Source organism: Stylophora pistillata, chromosome 1, assembly GCF_964205215.1.
Source record: "Stylophora pistillata chromosome 1, jaStyPist1.2, whole genome shotgun sequence".
Lineage (NCBI taxonomy): Eukaryota > Metazoa > Cnidaria > Anthozoa > Scleractinia > Pocilloporidae > Stylophora > Stylophora pistillata.
The window spans coordinates 34980855-35003003 of record NC_142519.1 but is presented as its reverse complement, the minus strand read 5'-3'; the positions used below and the strand labels follow the sequence as shown (position 1 = coordinate 35003003).

The window sequence follows — 22149 nt, the reverse complement described above, 5'->3', positions numbered from 1 at the left end:
TTCAATTATGAGATAGCTTGTTCAGTGCTATGCCCACGCCTAAACCCATACTGGTGTTGATACAGAAAATCTAGCTGATGTAGATGGGCATTCAACTGGGAATGCACCACTCTTTCTACGAATTTACTCAATACTGGTAATACAGAGATAGGCCGATAGTTCTCAACTTGCAGTTTATCATCAGACTTGTATAAAGGAGTAACACGTGCAACTTTCCACAGATCAGGGACAATACCATCGATAATTGATCTATTCACAAGATAGGTGATTGACGGAGCAAGCTCCGCCTCAGCATCTTTTAGCAGCCTTGATGGAATTCTGTCAAGTCCAGCTGCCTTATTAACTTTCAAAGAATGCAAAATGCTTTGAACAGTGTTCTGTTCAACCCGTTGAAAGTCCAAGATGGATTTGATATCACTCTGCTTGTTTGCTTCTTTCACTGTTTCCTATTTCTTCCATGCGTCCTTACTCACAGAGCGCAATCGACCAGCAACTTTGCTGCCAATGGCAGCGAAAAACTTGTTGAATTTTGTTGCTACGCTTTTTGGCTCCGATACTAAACGTTTGCCGTCATGTACTTGAAAAGGAGAGCCCCACTGGTTATTGGAACCAATCAGGGAGATAAGCGAGCGCCACATGTCCTTAGGATTCTCAGCTGACTCAATTAGATTTTTGTAGTGCAATGCCTCCGCTGATTTTACCTTTCTGTTCGTAAAGTTTTTCAATCTACGATACTCATTCCACTGTTCCTGACTGCTATATCTCTTCGCAACTCTTAATGCATAGTCTCTTTCAGCCATCAGTTCTTTAAGATCATTAGTGATCCAAGGTTTAGACGCATGTTTTGTTCTAATTCTCTTTAAAGGAGCATGCTGGTTTGCAACATCAACTAAAAGATTATTCCAGGCGACTACAGCATCATTAATATCGTCAAAAGACTCTATAACACTCCAGGGAACGCTAGCAATGTCTTTCCGAAAATGGTTTTTATTGTAGTGTTTAAAAGATCTTACGTCGCGGATTTCCACGTGAGCTTCGCAAACTCCGGCTTTCTTTACTACGAAAGTAACAGAATGATCACTTGCTCCGAATTCCTGGACTCCATGCGAGACAATACGATGAGTGTTATTAACAAACACAAGATCAATTGCCGTCCTTGTGAATTCCGTCACGCGTGTGGGCTCTTTGACGAGTTGACTCAGACCATGGAGAAGAGTGGTTTGCATTAATTTTCTGGTATATTTGCATGGTTTCAGGGCAATAACATCCACGTTGAAATCTCCCATAATGATCAAATCCTTTACCATTTCGTCGTCCAATTTAGCGAAAAACTCCTGTTCCAGGCCTAAGATAAATTTCTCTTGATTCATACTCGGTGGTTTATACATCACAGCAAATATCGTGTTCTTAGCTTTTTCTGGACATATTTCTACGCATACCATTTCTAAACAGTCAGATTCTAAGTCACTTCTCCGCTTGCTTGACCATTTGCTCCTTATAAAAACGGCGCAACCACCACCATTTCGATTTCTATCTTTTCTGTAGCAAGTATAACCCGAAGGACATATCTTACTATCGAGCAATGTACAATCCAGACGCGATTCTGTCACCGCAAACACATCCAATGCTGCTTTCTCCATTAGTACTTCGGCGTCGGCACAGTGTCCCGGCAAAGTTGCAATATTTACATGAGCAAATTTCATTCCTCTCTTCTTAAGATTTGCATGAAGATCTTTATTTATCCTTCCACTGGGCTTTCCTTATTTTACTCCTGTGATAATTGTTTCATGTGACTTGCGGACCGGTGTATCAAAGCCAGGTGATAAACAAGTTATGCATTCCCAAGCCAGAGAAGGTTCGCAAAGTTCATCATATTCCGTTCTCTTCATACTGATACACTTAGCATGAAACCACTTGTCGCATGAATCGCATTGTATCGCCATCTGATTCTTTCGGCATCTTTTAGTGCAAACAGCACAAGCATCCGTCACCGTCCCTGGATTCTCCTGTATATCTCCCGCTAACAGAACCATGTAAGTTGCACAGACAGTGATATTTGCAAATTTCAGTGCGGCCATACATTTCAAAGATGGCGGCACAAGTGCTTCACGTCGGAACCTCCGAGTCGGACTAGAATTTCGCGTTGGATACTGCTTAATATCCAAACCCGTCGACACAGCGATACTGCAGGATGTCTTACCGAAACCACGGTTAGGTTTTAGAGAGTGTAGGACAATTGTGATAAGTAGCCAAGCCAAGAATATCAGACGACATCGATAGCCCACCATTATTCTGCATAGATGAATATTCCACGGAAACTATTGAATTGATGTTTCTGTGTTTTTAGTTTTGTTTGTTTGTTTTTTCTTTTGTAATGGTCCAACAAGAATGGCCAGTTAGGTACACAAGTCGCCCGTACATCAGATTGTATATTGCCTGTACATCAGATTGTACACAAGTCGCCCGTACATCGTATCAGAATTTGAGTGATAGTGAGAATTTTTGTGTTTTGCTCGAGCGCGTTATTTCCCAGACTACCCCTAGATTTCATAACCTTTTAGCACACTTTTTGTTTGTACCAAAAATACCTTCCACAGAGTCATGGAAGAGCGAAAAAATCAAACTGCTGTGCTCCACAAGCTGGATACTGCAAACATGGTGAGTGAAACTTTAAACAGAAATCTCTCTTTGTTTAGTACAGGCGAGTTTCCCGAAAAAACTCGAGTTACTTTACCATGCTGCATGATATTCGGTTTCTGTAATTTTCTCGACAGGAAAAGATGGAAAAGACGGATTAAACGGTAAGTGTGCGAAAGTTTCTTCATGGTTTATTTGTCGAGTTTTCGAATTAATTTTTATCTAACAAACTGAAAACCTTAATTGTTTTCGTGCAGGAAAAGATGGACGCGATGGAATGAACGGTGATGTAGTTATTTCATTTAACTGAATCTTCGATTTAAATGGAAAATATTTTTAATAAGTGAATTCCTTCACAAATGAAATTGGTACGAACCAGTCATTATCGATCGTTTAAGGGGAGGGGGCGGTGGCGGATTCTGGGGGCCGGGTTCAAATAGCTACTAGGGGGAAATTAAAGGAGAGGGGAACATTCGTCGCTAATATTAAGGTATGATTAACTGCCAATAACATGTGGGAGGGGAGGGGGATGATAAGAATATTACAGAGCCTAAGGAAAGGATAAGGTAGACTTTATCGTGACACATCTAATTGCGACGCAATCCACCACCCCCCTTCCCCCTCATCCCCTCCGGCAGTGAGTAATGACCGGTCCCCTATGAGAATTTAGAGGAAAAAGCGAAGATCTATTAATATAGAGGGTTTGGTTAAATGTCAGAAACTAGTGACTTTGGTTGCTGATTTTTTTTTCATTTTATTTTCTGTTCTCCCACTTTGTACTGATGTGATGGGCATTATTTTCCAAATAGGACGAGATGGACGCGACGTGGGTATTTCTGTCTGCATTAAAAATGATTGTCTGGTTAACTGAGACAAACTTGAATACAACTGTTTTCCAATATTGATTATTGGCATCAGATCATTCGTAGAATTGATTCCTTGTTTGTTATGGTAAATCAAAGAGCATAAACTCATTGCAACACTTTGTTGTCCTGAATTTTTTCCAAATGCCAACTCATTAGCTTAGCTATATGGTGCCGTTATTGTTTTGCTAGGGTCAATGTACAATAGAGTAGGACCAGGGTTTTTCTCTATATCTGAACTCAGTTGAAATTTACAATAGTTTGATACGTGTGTGTGATTCTTACAAAGACACACGGGTCTATAACAAGAAAACATTGATAAATACCGACTTCCTTCATACTTCAATTTAATTATCCTTTGATATAATTTGGATATATCAACAAAGTTGAAATGGTAAATTGGCCACCGTAACGATTAAAAAAGCTGACGTTTCGAGCGTTAGCCCTTCGTCGGAGCGAATAGAGGAATTGTGGGTTGTGTGTGCTTTTAAAGACAGAAAACGTAGCTCCATTTTGTCTTTAAAAGCACACACAACCCACAATTCCTCTATTCGCTCCGACGAAGGGCTAACGCTCGAAACGTCAGCTTTTGTAATCGTTACGGTGGCCAATTTACCATTTCAACTTTGTTGATATATCTAAATTATTTCATTACCCCCACCGACGCAGCCCCAAACAGTTTCTTTAGAAACCATCAGCCTTTATTCTTGTTTCTTCTTTATTCTTACTGAACAATTCAACAAATACTTCTTCTCATGTTGTGTAACTTTATTTAATCTTACCCTCTTCGTATTAAGCTTACATTCTTTGTAACTCTTCTAACCTTCACATAGCGACGTAACCAAGAGGAATTCGGTATGCTTGGACGAAATTATACGCTCGTAAACAAAGTTTACGCTTTCTGCCCTTTCTTCTGAGACGTTTCAGAGCAGCTTCTTGTACTGTACTGGGTTCTCGATCACGTCTAAATACACAGTTGTGTTTACACGTAAACATAATATGAGATAGCTCGTTTTATATAGCAGGTTTCGCTTGGTATTCCTCGATAGAAGGTTCGCTCGCAAAGGATCGCTCGTAAATTGATCTCTCGTAAATTTCGCGGACCGACCCGTTTCTAAAAACGCTCCACAAGTTTTAGCGTGGGTCTACCGATAACGGTGTGTGACTTTTTAGGTATATTGAGCGTAATAGCCATCAAATTTCTTATGCATACATCAAGGAATCAATTGTCCACAAAGGCAGCCATTGCTTGAAACTTTGAAACCATGCGCACTAAAGTTCATTCTACGCATGCGCTCACACTTCACGCATGCGTCGTAGTGGAACTGGGTTTTTGTGACTGAAGACAAAAACAAACCAAGCCGAATTTATACGTAAATAAGATGACGTGAGATTTTTACCTAGTTGCAGAGTTGCCGTCCTTTTAAGGTGCAGTGCAGTTTTCCTTCTCTTTAAGATATGGAAGAAACTAGCAAAAAACTGCCCAATTTTTCTATCGGCATTGACCTGATCCAACGAGCAGCAAAAACAAAGCCGAAAAAACTCGCAAGTTGCACATTTCGCAAATTTGTCGGATCGTTGAGTTTTAAAACACTTTATAGTGACACTTGACTTCATTTAGCTTTGATTTTCTCCATTTTTCTCGTTAAATTTGAGCTTTTCATCCACAGTTATCGATTAACTGGATCAAATTCGCTCGCTCAAACCAAAGCATAAAATGTGGCGTGTTTTGGCCAGCCAATAGGGACGTTTGTTTACTTTTTTGTACGTTGTGAGAGTTTTGCACTCTGTCACAATAAAAAAGCTTCTTCGCACAGATCCTTGTTGTCGCTCTGTTATAAAATAATTTGTTCATGCTTTTAGCTGTGCGTTTATCGAGTTATGGATGCACGCGGGAAGTTTGGAAAACCCTAAAAAAGCTAGAGTAGTTCTCGGCTGCCCCTCGAGCCACTCTTACGCATTTTTCGTGCTCTCCAAACTTCCCGCGTGCATCATTACTCGATATACGCACGCTAAGCATGAGCAAATTCTTAACTTTCAAATAAAAGTTAATAAATCAGGAAGGAGTCATAATCTCGTAAATGGGCGAACCTCGTGTGTGAATATTCTTGGAAATTCACGTTGTCTGGTAGTGGAACGTCCTCTTTCATGTATAAAAACTAAATCAAAATTAGAGACGAGTCCTTGGACGAAGAAAAAGAAAAAACAGGCCCAAAGAAGAGAGAAATGGCACCATTTTGTCAGGAAAAAAAATTCCTGGTACTCCGGATCCTCTCCATGCTTGCATCCAAATTGCGAACAAAGAATTCGCCATCAAATCCACATTTGTCGTACATAAGGTTAAAACAAAAAGTTTTCCTTTTAAGAAGCAAGTACCAGCCTTGATAAAAAATCATAGGCAATCGCCTCGAATCGTATGAAATCATGAATAAACTTACCCGAGGGAACTCATTTTAGCGATAAGGGTTACATAGGTTACATATGTTAATTGACCCATAGGGGCTTTTCAGGGGCCAACACCCACCCACCCCATCCCAGGGGAGGACATCCACCAAACAGTAGTCTTGTGCTTGGGAAATTAACGTCTTCTACCCCTAACCCTGCAGACTAACCCCCTAACCCTGTATCTCAAGAGAACGTGTTTTTAAAAAAAACGTTCTCTAGTGATACCTGAGAAAGTATTCAGTATAATTTCTGGTAAGATTTTTGCGGACGGTCTGATCGATTTCTCTTACATTGTGTGCTGAGACTGAGACTTTTCACCTCGAGCAAAGCTCCGTCGCACGGCCCAGACAAACATGGCGAGCAACTGAACTTCTTGTGTATGTCCGTGTTAAAACACACGAAAGGACTCTAAAGCACACTTCACTCTGATTGGGCAGAAAAACACAAAGATTTTCTAACACCAATCAGATGCCAGAACGACTGCGACCATTTGGAACTAGTCTTGTAAGACAATGTCCCCAGGGGCTCTACCGCCCTAACTTAAAATCGACTCACAGCCCCTAGGTCTCCGAGGATGGACATACAATGAAGTGGGTACGAATTATTCGACTCAGAAATTGCTTTTCATGAACTTTTTGATGGTAGTGCTGTGTAACCTGTAACCTGTCACAGATGGCAATTGACAAGTTTGTCTCAGGCCACAAATGTAATGTCTTCTGTGACATTGTTGGGCTCAAAAGTCTCAACACTGATTAAGTATATATGTTAGGTACCAAGTTAGGAACCGGTATTTACCTTTTCAGAAAAAGGTAAAGAGTAAAGTACATGTAGTGTTCTTGTTACATTCCAAAAAGTCGTTTGCTGTTCTGTTATTGTACACAAGTATTTTATAAGTTTTTATATTTTAGGCTCAGAAGTCTTACCGGTAAATTAGGTGCAGGTTTCCATTCACCAAGATGGGTTTTTTACTAGAGAAATATCTTTCCAGAAAAATTTAAAAAGAAATGTTGTTGTTATGTTATAGAAAGTTGGTTGCTGTTCTGTTCTTATACACAGATATTTCAGGAATTATCCTACCCCCTTCCCAAATCAAAGTGCATTTTGCTGTGGACCTCCTTTCTTTGACATATGCATTACCCTTCCCTAAATATAAAATTATCTTCATACGTAAAGTATGAGATTTTCAACAGTGATCCTAAGCCTCTAACATCTACGAAAAAACAGCTTGTAGATCATCCGAGTGTACAGGCAATCAGTCAACAACGAGAAATATCGAGGGATGGTCAACAGTTCGAATTTAGTACTCTTGGTATAGCAGAAGTATCGAAGGCACTCGGCTCTCTAAACTTGGATGTGATAATGTATCACCAAGAATTCTCAGGATTGCATCCAAGACACTAGCCCCCTCAGGCCCTCACTGACAAATATATACAACAAATGTATTTTGTATGGCTACTGGCCTCAACAATGGAAGAGGGGTGAATGGGTGCCAATGTTTAAGAGGGATGACCCTTAAGAGAAGCCGCCAGAATATTTCGAGAATCAAAAATCATATGATGCACGATCCTCGCAGTAGATAGCGTTATTTAAGCAATAGCGAAAATCAGACCTGAAAAAAATCAGGCCTGTACGGGATTCGAACCACTGACCTCTGCGATACTAGTGCAGCGCTCTACCAATTGAGCTAACAAGCCAACTGGGAGCAGGCCGTTAAGTTGATTCGTAATAAACCCGTGAAAGTGATAAATAAGATACAATGAAATATATGAAGTTCATATATTTTGAACTGCGGTATTAGATACGTTAAATAGCGCTATCTACTGCGAGGATCGTGCATCATACGCATCTAATACCGCAGTTCAAAATATATGAACTTCATATATTTCATTGTATCTTATTTATCACTTTCACAGGTTTATTACGAATCAACTTAACGGCCTGCTCCCAGTTGGCTTGTTAGCTCAATTGGTAGAGCGCTGCACTAGTATCGCAGTGGTCAGTGGTTCGAATCCCGTACAGGCCTGATTTTTTTCAGGTCTGATTTTCGCTATTGCTTAAATAGCGCTATCTACTGCGAGGATCGTGCATCATACGTATCTATTACCGCAGTTCAAAATATATGAACTTCATATATTTCATTATATCTTAATCAAAAATCAGTGACGAAAAATCGATTTTTTTTTATTTTGCCAAAACATCCCTTTCTGTGAGCTAGTTTCGAAAAAAAATATTTCAAAGTTCCAGCGATTTTCTTTCCGGCTGAAATTTAAAAAAGTTTGAATATTCGTTAAAATAGCCGTTTTCGCTTTGCAGAAGCGGTCAAATCGTCACGCAATTTTAGAAAGATCTTGCAGCCCTAAACAAATCCATTCACCATCAAACTTTGGACAGTAATTATAATCTCACCGCACAATAAAAGCATATAAAAATTTTCTTGAAGTTCTCTTTGGTATGGGTTTCATCGCCATTTTATAAAGGTGTATTTTGCACGTCTTTTTGGGAGACAAAATAAAGGCTAACTTTAATTTGACCGGTTTAAACGACACCTGGTACCTAACATTTGGACATTAAAACCCTATCAGACGAGAGCTCATTTATCAAACTATACACCTGGAAAGTTTGACGGTTGGAAATTAAGTCTCGTCTCGGTAGTTAAATAAAACGTGATGCCACCCAAGCGCCATGTAAGCGTGCAGAATTCGATGTTCATTTCAAGCTAATTATAGAGTCAGTTTGTCGAAAATACACAGAAAAAATTAAATGACCATTAAACGGCGTCAGCATCGTTATGTTTCTTCTGTGAAGCTGTGAATGTAAAGCAAAGTAGTTTTCAATCTTCTAATCTTTCTTAATCACGTTTTAAATGCCAGCGTGTCTCTTAACACATGTTAACACTGCTGATGGGATTTATAAACTTCAGAACATTACGAATACAGTCACAGTGTTGGCTAAAACGCCTCTACTTACACTTAAATAAATGATGTGTTGAGTTGCTTCTTATCAAATATATGTGACCGAGGCAGGTTCTGATGATGTTCTTTTGAACAACAAGACAGACTTATAGCCACAATAAAATTTATTTATACAGGAAAGTACAAAAGAAATAATACTGATAAAAAGAAAGGGTGATTGCAAGCTAAAAGAAATAATAAATGACAAATACTGAACAAATCAAGAATTTAAAATAATGAAGTAAAACAATCAGTAAAAAATACAATCGATTGCCATACGATAACAAGGCACAAACAAGACAATTTTAAAGCATTGCATGACAGAACAGTAATCATTGTGTGACACTTAAAGTGCACCTACACTCAAAAAATTTTTTTCGCTTAACGAAGTAAGCTTATTTTTTTGAGTATTTCTGCGCAAAAATTTTTTTATTTGCTCAAATCTTCAATTTTCTATGCCCAGTCAAAATACGGAAGATCGGCCGCCATCTTGCCCCACGACCGAGTTTAAAGAAGAATGGCTCTAGCGGGTAATGTGACGTCAAATCGAGAACACGAAAGTCTGCATCTCACACATTTTCACTTGCTTGGGAAGATTGTCGTCGATATCGTCCGAAATATGCCGACTAGGTGTGTTCTATGAAGATTTTATGGAGCGCGATACCCTCTTGCAAATTTCGCACGTTGCTACATCCTTCTACAACACACTTAGTCGGCATATTTTCGGACAATTATCGACTACAACCTTCCCAAACAAGTGAAAATGTGTGAAAAGCAGACTTTCGTGTTCTCGATTTGACGTCACATTACCCACTAGAGCCATTCCTCTTTAAACTCGGTCGTGGGGCAAGATGGCGGCCGATGTTCCGTATTTTGACTGGGCATAGAAAATTGAAGATTTGAGCAAATAAAAAAATTTTTGCGCAGAAATACTCAGAAAAATAAGCTTACTTCGTTAAGCGAAAAACATTTTTTGGGTGTAGGTGCACTTTAAAAGACTTAATGTTATTAACCAACCATAGAATTATTGAATGGTGGGCTATTCTTAGAGTAGTAGGAAAAGGGGGTTTCTGGCACATTTTTTCAAAATTGCCTGAAAAAACAGGGCAGTTTTGAAAAACTTCAATTGCCTTAAAAACAAGGCAATTTAATGTGTCAAAACAACCGTGTTTTGAAGGACATTTTGAAAAATGATTTTAATTTTTTATCTCATTTAAAAATGAACAACGATGATTTCCAGGCAAAATGATTGGCGCATTTTTTTCTTTCAAAAAATCAAAGCAAAATTGAAGAATTTTGAGATTACATTGATTCTCAAGACAATCTCAAAATGCGTTTGAACCATCAGAAAAAACTGACAATATCTCAGAAATCCCAAAAAAAAAAACACATAGAGGCTTATGAAGCTTTCTCTTCATCGAATTCCTTCAGGAGGTAGCTCAGTTTTAGGTGGAACAATCTGAAGCTCTTCTCTGACAAATCCTCGCTTTGGTCCATCTTTCAGATAGTAAAGAACAGTTTCTTTTTCATTCACAAATGCTTTTTCGATATTGAAAACTTTTAGAGACCAGATTGGATCTGTTGCTCTTCTTTGTCCACCTTCTAACTCGCCGGGAGCATAGAGATATCTCACGTTTTTTGAATAGTCGTCTCTTTTCTTTCAAGCCAACAGGTCTTGAATAAGAAGTTGAACTCTCTGCGTCAACCACCTTTTCTTTGATTGCGTCAATTGGTTTCTTTCCCGTCAATCTTGTCTCCTCACGATTCAATGCTGAAACAACTTCTGGAAGCCTCTGTTGATCTCGTTCTGTCTTTGAAGTTCATCTCTTGGCCGGACTGGAAACTAAAAAAGCCCTCACCCAAAGTTCAATTAAATCGCTCAACTATCCCCTGATCTCTATGAACGTTTACGTTCCCTCTTCTAATTCTCACCTCATGCTTTGCCATCTCTTTAGTTGTTTCACCCATGAATTCACGTCCAGGATCAACCTGAAGAATTTTTGGCCATCTCAATGACCCTCTTTTGTAAATTGTCTGGAAAGCCTTGGAGACTTCAGAAGATTCTTTTGAGGTTAGAGGTTCAGTAGCCTTGAATCTGCTCGCAACATCAACCACTGTAAATGCATATTTATAGACGTTTCTAAAAAGTTTGTCATGAGGAAGGAAAAGAAGATCGGCCTGATGAACTGCATTTGGAAAATCAACATCAAACGTTGGCCGTGGGATATGCTTAGGTGCAGGCAAATAAATCTGCCAGATGGCTTGTCTCATCAGCCAAAGCTTTGCAACATCTTCAGGAACCCGAGCTTCTTCTGCTAACTTTTTCCCTGCACCTAATCCCTTCCAAAATCCTTTCGGGCTATAGTAAACTCTTGAAAGTTTTCTCTCCATTTTCTTTTGCTTTCACAAAAAACGACTGGCAGCTAAACCCAAAGCCAAAGCCATTCCTCCGGCATAAATCATTTCACCTTGTTTCTGTTGTGTGCTCGGTTTGTAGAAGTTAGACAAATGTGGTTCTTTCATATCAGGCTCTTCACTATGTGCCTTGTTGTAAAGCTTTAAAGCATAATCTGTAACAACAAAATTTTGATTTGCCTCTTTTTTGATTCGGTCGTTTGCTGCAATCCAATCGAGAAGCTTTGTTCGATTCTCTTGATATTTCTCAAAGGCTGAATAAAGGCTGATAGTTTCGAAAGAAACTGTTTGGGGCTGCGTCGGTGGGGGTAACGAAATAATTTGGATATATCAACAAAGTTGAAATGGTAAATTGGCCACCGTAACGATTACAAAAGCTGACGTTTCGAGCGTTAGCCCTTCGTCGGAGCGAATGATTCGCTCCGACGAAGGGCTACCGCTCGAAACGTCAGCTTTTGTAATCGTTACGGTGGCCAATTTACCATTTCAACTTTGTTGATATATCCAAATTATTTCTCATAAGCTGCCTGGTATTTTTCTACAGCAAGATCATGTCTCTTCTTCTCTTCTTCAACACTATTTTTATCTCCACTCAAATATTTTGCGAGATAGCTCCCACCAACAAATGCAGTTGCATTGATGAGTGCTCTTCCGATCATTATTGCTATGCTTGCCATTTTATTAATCATCATCGTTATTTTTGAAGTATCGCTCTGCCTATCTCACTCCGCTTATCTCGAGAAACAATATCAAGACATCCATTGAGACTGTCTTAATATTCACTGACTGCCGAACATTTCTTAAGATGGCAAAATCTTCTGTTCTTCAGGATATTTTTTTGCTGCGATTGATCCAGCGATCCCGAGAGTGAACTTTACATAGTTCATGAGATTTGAACTCGGATCAGAAGTCATCGGTTCTTTGATAACTCTCTTTGCCACCCATCCAATTCCAGCAGCCAATCCAGTCAATGTAGCTGAATCAGTCAAAGTTTTCACAAGTGTATTATCAGACATTTTTATTTGGAAGACAAAAAAAATCAATCCATTGGTTTTACTCCTTTTGGAATTCGAGGCAACTCCGCTGATTCCCCCGCAGAGACGTGCTGAATTTGCCTTGGTTCTGGTTATAGTTCTGGGTTTGGTCGTGATTTTACGAGCTCCATCAACTCTTTCCTTTTATAGTACAGTCCAGCCAGTGAAAGAACAATACTTGCTACTGAAAGAATTTGAGTGAGTGAGAATGATGATGATGATGATGGCTCTGGTTTTGGTTCTGGTTCTGGCTCTAGGTTTGGTTGCTTCGAAGCATTCACCTTTTTATGCTCTCTAACTCTTCTGTTATGTTCAGCAAGTTTCTTCCCAGCAGCGACACTCCCTGGATCTTTTTTCGGTTTCGTCTTATTTTCATCAGTTGAAGTGACCTGTTGTGCTGGCAGCGACTGCGGCAGCTTTTCCGGCTGTTGCGTAGGCGGCGACTGCTCTGCTGGATCTTGAGATTCTTTTTCTTCCATTTTATTTCTTGTCACATTATTTTTAAGTTCTTATTCAAGTTCGTATTCAAGTTCTTATTCAAGTTCTTACTCAAGTTCTTATTCAAGTTCTTATTCAAGTTCTTATTCAAGTTCTTATTCAAGTTCTTATTCAAGTTCTTATTCAAGTTCTTATTCAAGTTCTTATTCAAGTTCTTATTCAAGTTCTTATTCAAGTTCTTATTCAAGTTCTTTTTCAGGTTCTTCACAATTACTTTCTACTTCAACATTAACCACATTTGGTTTTCAGGGAACTTCAACATTTTTGGCAGTGAGAAGAGCAGCACTTGCGATCGCCATGTACTTTCCATACTTCAAACCCAAGCTTCCTGCAATCATTCCGAGTTCTCTCTTCACAATGAAGTCATCGTTCAGGTCTTTCATGAGTTTTCCTTCATCAACAGGGAGAAAATAAGCCAACGCTTTACACGAAAGCTGAAGAAATGTGTCGACTATCGAATCGCAAGTCCTTGAAGAGATTGAGGCCTCATATCTTTTGAAGTACTTCTCAACAGCTTTTTCAGAAACCTTTTGACTTGATCCTGGGTGAGAGAAACACCAATCATTTCCTTTGCTCTTCCACTCGCAACGAGAACAGCAAGTTCCTCTCGGTGATCTGAATCACTTGTGGGTTCTGCTTCAAGAATGTTCATAGCAATAATATCTGTGGTTGCTTCTTGTTCTTTGCTCGCTTCGCTCATCTCTATTTTATTTCTTTTTCAAATTTTATATCGAAGGGATGGCAAAGTGATAAAATCAGATGAGAATATTTCTCATTCTTCAGCTTTGCTATTAATTCAATTTGCTCTTCTTTCGTCAAATCACCTGCATAATCATCAAATGTCGCCTTCATATCCTTGGCCGAAGGTGTGTACAATAGAACCAGTGCAGCAATGTTTTCTCTGAATGGTTTTGCGATACTTGTCATCTGCTGTGTGAGCACCCAAACACTGATTCCCTTATGTCTTGCGCTAAATGCTAAATTCACGAGTTCATTTGTCCTCTGCTTCACATCTTTTGAAGCAGCACAGTCATCAAGGATGATAAGTGAATTAGTTCCCTCATAAACAAAACTAATGAGCTTGAGACAAAAATCAGTCTGGTTTTGGAGTAGAGTCAAGATAAAGAGGTCTTTGTCTAAATCTCCAAAATGATCATAAGCTTTGTTGTGGATGAATGTTGGACAAATCAAAAAAATGTAATCGAATTTCTGATTGAATTTATTGCTTAAAAGATTGACGACATATTTTGTCTTTCCTGAATTTGTTGGTCCAACTATTAATGCATTGAAAGGAATATTCTGAGGATTCATATTTTATAGTGGCCATGTGAAAAAGTTGAGATCTTGTCTTCTCTTATGATTCTCTTTCATCATTTGCGCTCAAAGTAATCTTGTTGATGGTCTCACTGAATATCTCATGTCTGTGCGATCTGATTACATTCATCTTTCTCATTTGTATCTTTCCGCTAAATAAGCACTTTTTGTAGTCTTCGTGAGTTATATTCTTCTTTATCACAGTCTTCTTGATTCCCTTGCACTTCTTCTCTTCTTTGCCCTCAAGAATCTTGTAGCTGTAAAGTTTTGCTCTCAATCCAACAAACTCCTCAATAATCTTTCCACCAGCCTCATCTTTCATCATGCCCACAACTTTTTTGTTGCAACCAGTTGGGATCTTTGAAATGTGGTCTTTTAGAAAGTTGCTGGTGTCAAACTTTTCTTCAACATTTGCTGCTATGTCCTTGTAACAGTCTTCAGTTTCAATCTCATACAGACTGTCAGTGTCTGTGAAAAGAAGCTTGGCTTTATCTCCATATTTCTTTTTTTTATGTAGTTGTAGTGGAAATCGTACATCAAAGTCTTGCTGAGATCGAGAATAGCCATTCCACAGAAAACTGGCTTGTCAAACTTTATTGATGTTCTCCCCATATGTATTTCAATGAGATTTTCGTCAAGTATTGTGCAATGCTTGAAGTTTGGTTTTGCTGAAAGCTTTTGTGCTTTCTTTCGATTGTTGAGAAGCCTCACATCAACTCGTTTCCTGATGTTTTCCATTGTTTTTCCAAACACAGAGTTGTTCATCAACTTGAAGAAATCCTTTTCAAATTCATTCTTTGCATTCGTGCGCAAATTTGTGTTGAGTTCTAAATAACTTTTCAGCCAAGGTTCTTCTTCAAATTTGATTCCTCTGTAAATCTTTTTCAGTCTCAAGCCGAGTTCAAGGCACTGTTTGAGATTCTGGTGATGAATGATATATGTCTTCTTATCGTTCAGATTTGGCACAAGCTTCTCAACTTTAAACAACAAATATATATGAAATACATATATATGAACTGCGGTTATGAAACGTATATGTGCACGATCCTTCGCAGTAAAGCACTATTTAAGCAATAGTGAAAATCAGACCTGAAAAAAAAAAAGAAAAAAAAATTCAGGCCTGTACGGGATTCGAACCACTGACCTCTGCGATACTAGTGCAGCGCTCTACCAATTGAGCTAACAAGCTTGGTAGAGCGCTGCACTAGTATCGCAGAGGTCAGTGGTTCGAATCCCGTACAGGCCTGAATTTTTTTCAGGTCTGATTTTCACTATTGCTTAAATAGTGCTTTACTGCGAAGGATCGTGCACATATACGTTTCATAACCGCAGTTCATATATATGTATTTCATATATATTTGTTGTTTGATTTATCATCTACGGGTTTATGTCGAATTAATTTGATGGCCTGCTCCCAGTTGGCTTGTTAGCTCAATTGGTAGAGCGCTGCACTTATCGCAAAGGTCAGTGGTTCGAATCCTGTACAGGCCTGAATTTTTTTCAGGTCTGATTTTCACTATTGCTTAAATAGTGCTTTACTGCGAAGGATCGTGCACATATACCTTCTCAACTTTGTTTGAGCTGATCATGATTCTCTCTGGAGCAAGAGGATAATCGTTGTGAAGATCATGAAGCTCTTTTGGATATTCAAGATCCACTTCAAGAATGCAGGGAATATCTCTCCAGTCTCCAATCTCTGCTTGACTCATCCATTTGAAACCTCTGACAGGAAGAGGTTTGCACATTGCCCATCCATAAAGATTGTTTGCGTCAAGATAAGTCAATATATTTGGATGGTTTTTCTCTGTCAAACTTTGAATTCATGTATTTGTTGTTTGCTTTTCCATAGCGGTTTGGAATCATTGAGATTCCTCCACGAATTCCTTTATCAAACATCAGAAACATGTCTGGATCACTCAAAAGCTCAAGCTCAACCTTTGTCAGCAGGATTTCCCATCGAGCTCACTTTGAATCCTTCTGCAATTAAGGAGGTTCCAGCAGTTCCATTTCACGAGACTTCGACAAGTCACCTTAATGAAGAGATAAAGATATTTGTCACCCCAAGTCAATATTTCGAAGCAAAATTAAGAGAAATATTCACAAGAATGAAAATTCAGCAAAGCTCAGGCGCAGAATCAAAGAGATGGCTTGCTGGGCCGAATATGAGCTACAGGCCTCAACAACTCAACTTTGCTGTGAGGTGCGCTACTTCAGGCTGTGGAATCTCTCGTGAACTGCTTGAAATGGTTCCAGAACAGATCAAGTCGTTTCTGCAGTTTCACATTTATTTCACAATCAGAATAATTCTCTTTGAGATGGGTGGAATACAGAGCGAATCGGCTCTCCCGGGTGACACAACTTTCAGTCAGACGAATGACAACTACGATCAGCCGTCGTTCAAAAGATGGTGTTCAGAATTTGGAATTTCGTCGAGCACAGACTTCCGCTTCAAAGAAGGAGGCAAACATGGTCTCGGATCTGTTTTCATTTATGTCACAAATACTGTACCTATGGCAACTGCAATCCCATATCGTGGTGACAACAAGTTCAGCGATGAAGGCGGAAAAGCTATAAAAGGCAATCTGATATATTTCATAAGAAATGACAATGTTAAAGTTGAAAAACAGTTTGAGTTTTTCATGGCAGATAAGTCAGAAGGCTTGGCGCGAGCCGGGATGGCGAGATTGAATCAGTCGATTGAGGCATTTGTTTATTGTATTCTTGGTTCACAAGTCATCCATCTTGGGTTTATCAGGAAGTGCGAAAGAGGCTCAGCGTGAGTTCCTTGTTTTAGTTGAGGATGGGATTAGAATGACAGACATCTCAAAGAACGTACAGAGGTTTCAGCTCGCGATTGATGAGGCAAACGTCAGACTTGATCTTGCAATCTCACCAGGTAATTGGCTGATGCCTTCAAATCTTCTTTTGAACACACAGAGCACAGTTGGGTATAATAACAAGCTGAAGAAGGCAAGTTCTGACATGAAGTTTGGAATCAGTGAATCAGTGAATCAGTGGAATCAGTGAATTTGGAGATGAAATCAGTCGGAGTTAAGCATATGAATGGGGGCTCATCAAAAATCAAGAGACCTACTTCTCAAAAGACTTCAACTGAAGTTCAGTCTGAGGCTACGAAGACAAGCGACAGCGACAGCGACAGCGACGGCGCCAGCGACAGCGATACAAATCATGACAAAATTAAGGTTGGATTGATTTCAGTTGGACTGGTCTCAGCCTTCCTGATTCATCGCCTTTTGTTTTGAAATCGCTCAACCATGAATATGGCAACACCCACTATCAGAACCCAAGCATTTTGTCCGAGAAAGCTGATCACTGAGCCAGCAGCTCTAAAAACGAAGCCGACTATTGAACCAATAAGACCTGGTAGAATTCCAGTGATCTTTTTTCCAAGAGTCTTCAGCCCGTTCCCCATCCCTTTTGCAACAGTCTTCAAGCCTTTTGTCAATGTGCTCACAATCACTCCAATCGTTGTTCCAACTGCCAAAACAACAGCAGAGACTGTAAAACCATACTTCTTGAAGATGTTTCTGACGGAGCGATAATCTTTCTTCGAGTCTCTCTCTTTCATTCTCAAGAGCATCAATCTCCTCTTGATTTACTGCTATTCTTTCTCTTGCTCGTTCTTTTATAGCAGGGTTTTCATTTCCATCATTAGCAATATCTCGATCATCTTTAATTGACTGTTGTAGCTTCTCAATTTCTTTGTCTTTCTGTGCAATCAAAACCTCTCGCTCTGGACCAAGTGATTTTTTAATTTCTTTTGAGAGACTTGGATTCAACCTCTGCTTATTTGTGCCTCTTTCTTCAGTAAACAAAGGATATGTCTTCTTGCCTTGACCAAACATCTTCACCTGCAACCTTCCTTTCTTGCTATAAGAAACTTCAAGTTCTGAAGCTTTTTCCTCAGGAAAAATTGTAGTAAGTGTTTCCCATTTCTCATTTGAAGTTAAAACTCGCGAACCAAAAATATCACCTTCAATAAAAGATGTCTCAGCAGTTTTTGAGCCCTTTTCTTGCTCTCTGTTCAGTGTCGTCATTGGAATTTCTTCACCTGAGGTCCCTGGAGTTGAATTCTCGTCTGGTTGAAAAGGTGTTGCTGTGTCTCTTTCATCATCATCATCTTCTTCATCATCATCATCATCATCATCATCATCTTCTTCATCATCATCATCATTATGTTCTAACAGAGGATCAGTATCTCCAAAATCAGCCATTTTTTAAAATATCTTTTATAAAAAATGGAAGTCAGTGAATGAATTGGCCCGAGTTTTGAAAAAAAGATGTCAAACGCTCTCAAGGCAGACCGTGTGATTCACATTCAACCCGAATAGTGCTTCCCCTGGTGAAGTCCAGTTCCAAAATTTGATAATGGGGTAGTACTTGTGCCTGGATCGCTTGCACTCATCTTCAACTTGACAGTCAGTGGGCATGCAAACAATTTCTTCGTGAACAATGTAGCAAGAGCTCTTGTCGATCGACTGACTTTGAAGTTTGCAGGAGAAATTGTGCAAGACACTGATGGTTATGATTTATTCAAGCTTTGGGAGGACCTCTTCTTGACTGAGAATGAAAGGGCAAACATGTTCAGAGAAGGTATTCAGTGTGAAGATCTTTCGAAAATCAAATGTAACGCTGGAGATAAAAAGACTTCGGGCGTTGATAAAGAAAATAAGCTCAATGCAGTTTATGGGAAAATGTACAGGATTTCATTGGATCATGATATTTTGAAGGATAATAGAGTCTTTTTTCCGAGAGCTCTTTCTGATGAGCTTCTCTCCGAGCTCAGGCTTGCACCTGCTGGTAGTGTTGTGAAGGGATCCGACCCAACAAAACTTTATTATCAATTGACTAACATCCAGCTTGAGTATGAAGTCATTCACAGCCAAAAACTCGCTGATGAAGCCCTTTCTAACTACAAAAATGGAAAGAGATTCATGTACGAGCATATCACTCATCTCAAGACAATTTCAATAGATAAAGGTTGCGACACAATCATCAATGAGAGGATCAATGTTCCAAGGAGGCCTATGAAGGAGCTTCTTCTCTTTTATGAGAACAGCAAGAACAAGAAATAGAGCAAGAACAAGAACAAGAAATAGTGAAAAGACGTTTAATCCCAACATCATTGATGTTAAGCTGATTGTTGATGGTATTCCAAATAAGATTTACAGCCAAGGAATGCAGGCAAGAGATATATGGGAAGAAGTCTTAAGAAGATTTGGGAAGGAGAACAGCGCAATGAATGCAACAGACTTTTATGCTGGAGACAGGTTTGGTCTCTTTATCGATCTTAGAAGCGTGAGAGACAATGATCTTCACGGTTCAGGATTGAGATTGGTGAATACAAAAGATGGAGTTCATCTTGCAATTAACAGGAAAGGATCGGGCTCAGGAAATGTTAAATTTCACATCTTCATTCTTTCTGATGCTCAGCTCAACATCGTCAACAGAGAGCTTGAAAATGTGACCTATTAATAACGCGATCATGAGTTTTTTGGGAATATTTCTGAGATATTGTCATTAGTTTTTTCTGATGGTTCAAACGCATTTTGAGATTGTCTTGAGAATCAAATGTCACAATTCTTCAATTTTGCTTTGATTTTTGAAAGAAAAAATGCGGCAATCATTTTGCCTTGAAATCATCGTTGTTCATTGGTAAATGAGATAAAAAATTAAAATCATTTTTCAAAATGTCCTTCAAAACACGGTTGTTTGACACATTAAATTGCCTTGTTTTTAAGGCAATCGAATTTTTTCAAAACTGCCCTGTTTTTTCAGGCAATTTTGAAAAAATGTGCCAGAAACCCCCTTTTCCTACTACTCTTAGAATTATACATGAAATGACTGAAAACAAGTCAATACTGATAAAACAATAGCTCAAAACAACATAACATTAGATAAGACTAATTTCAATCACAATTTCATATTGTCCTTCGACTTAAAACTAGGAAGATTGGCAAAATCTCATTCAGTGACACGACAACATCTGTCATTACTGATGAACTAAACAATGAAGACTGTAGTGAAATAACTGATTTCACCGATGAACTTTAAGTCAAGTATACAGATAAATGCAATGTTCTGAAAGCTGAATGCAATCTTAACATATTTTGAACATGAATCAACTAATATAAGGATTCAAGCAAAGACTAAACAATTGGATTGAGATAAGTACACATGAACCATATTATTCTTGAACTTAAACTGTAAGACATACAATAATAGGTCAAATGTGACATACCAAATCCTCAGTAAAATAGGTCACTAACTTGAGGTTACATGTACTGGAGTTTTTTGTGACCTAGAGGTTCTGAGCTTGTAAGTGCTGGTCTTGACACTCTGAACTACTGAGTTAAACTAACTAACTGTACTTCTTTTATAAGGAATCGAACAATAGCAGGAAATTCTCTAAAATTTTGGAAGTTAGGTGTGATCATTCTAAAGGAAATTTATGATGCATATCTTGTATGTATGCTAATTTGGTTATCATAGGAAATAGTTAGGTGCGATGGTGCGACTTAGAGGAAATTTATGATGCAAATCCTGTGTGTATGATAACTTGGTTATCATAGGAAATAGTTTCTGAAGGTGTAATTCTAAAACTATAACAAAAAATATTGCAATGCCATGCACAATTGTGAGCCTGGTCACATATACACAAAAATCTTCGTGCTTAAATGAAGAAAAAGAAAACTGTTTGGATCATTCACAGCATTCATGGTATAGACAACGTATACAGTTTATCAAGTTTATTGACCTGTTCAGGTCAACAAAGAAACGCCTCAAATTCTTTTATTTCTGCTTTAAAAATCTTGGATGAAAGGACAATATAAAAATCAGTCGAGGAAACTATTACACATTTTTTAAAGAACTTTCCGAGAATTATTTGTGTGAGAATCTATCGTCGCGTAAATGGCCTTCTTGAATGGCAGGGATTCATCCATGTAATCCAGCCGTGCAGTCAAGGAAGTCCTGAAGTTGTGGCTATCATGCAGGATGTTCTGAAGACCCTAAAGCGGCAACACGGGAAAATAACGAAGGCATATTTCAGGCATGACTACGCCGGTTGCTATCATCCATCATGTACGACCCTGGCGTATCCAGCCATTGCAGAATCTACTGGTGTCCAGGTTATCGAAATTGACTTTTCTGACCCGCAGGGGGGTAAAGGTGCCGCAGACAGACTTGCGGCAAAATGTAAAGGCCATGTAAGGGTCTACATAAACGAAGGCAGCGACGTGTGTACAGGAAGTCAGTTCCAAGAAGCTCTTCTTTCCCACGGATGCATCGAAGGAGTGAGAGTAGTTGCAATTGAAAGCATGGAGGATTTCTTCATTGATTATGCAAGGAAGATTCCCGGCATCAGCGAGCTCAACAATTTTAAGTTCAACCCCGAAAGCATTACAGCTTGGCGTGCCTATGGAATCGGAGTGGGGAAGATATCAGATTAGAGAAGCAATCTTCCGGCAAGTGCTAGTGAGCTACATACAGTTTTGACAAGTAGCATATTTTTGATATGTTGCAATCTCCTTTGCCACCTGTCCGCGCGCAAGTTTTCCGCCCATACTCGACCACACCCGTGTTCATGGGTGTGTCCGGCCCGACCGTCTGACCGTGCACCCATCGATTCTTATTTCTCTTGTCGATCATGTCTTTGTTAATTGATCGCTTCCTTCCCACTTACCGTTTCTCCTTTTTTTCCTGTCGGTCAGATCCGTTAGCCAGTCTCACTTTAGTCAATTTACAATAACATAGCAATATTTTTTTTTTACATGCATGGTCTGTGTCGTACCGAATTTTCTTTGCAAAATCGCATAAAAAAATTACCACGATTTAACAACGTCTTCTTTACGGAATCTTTTGATGACCAAATCATTCTATTTTCAGAGTGTAGTTAGCGCTGGATGGGGTCAACATTTTCCGCAGGTGGTTTTAAATCGCTCAGCAAAAAGCAGCCTACGCAGACGGAGT

At 39.1% G+C, this 22149-nt stretch overlaps 2 protein-coding genes and 3 pseudogenes across 2 annotated transcripts; 2 read left to right on the top strand and 3 right to left on the bottom strand.

Moving 5' to 3' along the window:
* Nucleotides 1-446: 446 nt before the first annotated feature.
* LOC148742223 (uncharacterized) lies at nt 447-1640 on the bottom strand. Its single transcript, XM_088746893.1, has one exon. The coding sequence runs from the start codon at nt 1638-1640 to the stop codon at nt 447-449; it is 1194 nt and encodes a 397-aa protein (XP_088603019.1).
* A 9514-nt stretch (nt 1641-11154) lies between these two features.
* Nucleotides 11155-11988, bottom strand: LOC148742222 (uncharacterized; annotated as a pseudogene).
* Nucleotides 11989-14088: 2100 nt separating this feature from the next.
* Nucleotides 14089-14739, bottom strand: LOC148742221 (uncharacterized; annotated as a pseudogene).
* Nucleotides 14740-16304: 1565 nt separating this feature from the next.
* LOC148742220 (uncharacterized) lies at nt 16305-17184 on the top strand (annotated as a pseudogene).
* Nucleotides 17185-18416: 1232 nt separating this feature from the next.
* LOC148742219 (uncharacterized) lies at nt 18417-19253 on the top strand. The gene is made up of 2 exons (XM_088746880.1): nt 18417-18426; nt 18532-19253. Exons 1-2 carry the CDS (start codon nt 18417-18419, stop codon nt 19251-19253), a joined length of 732 nt encoding a protein of 243 aa, XP_088603006.1.
* Nucleotides 19254-22149: the final 2896 nt, after the last annotated feature.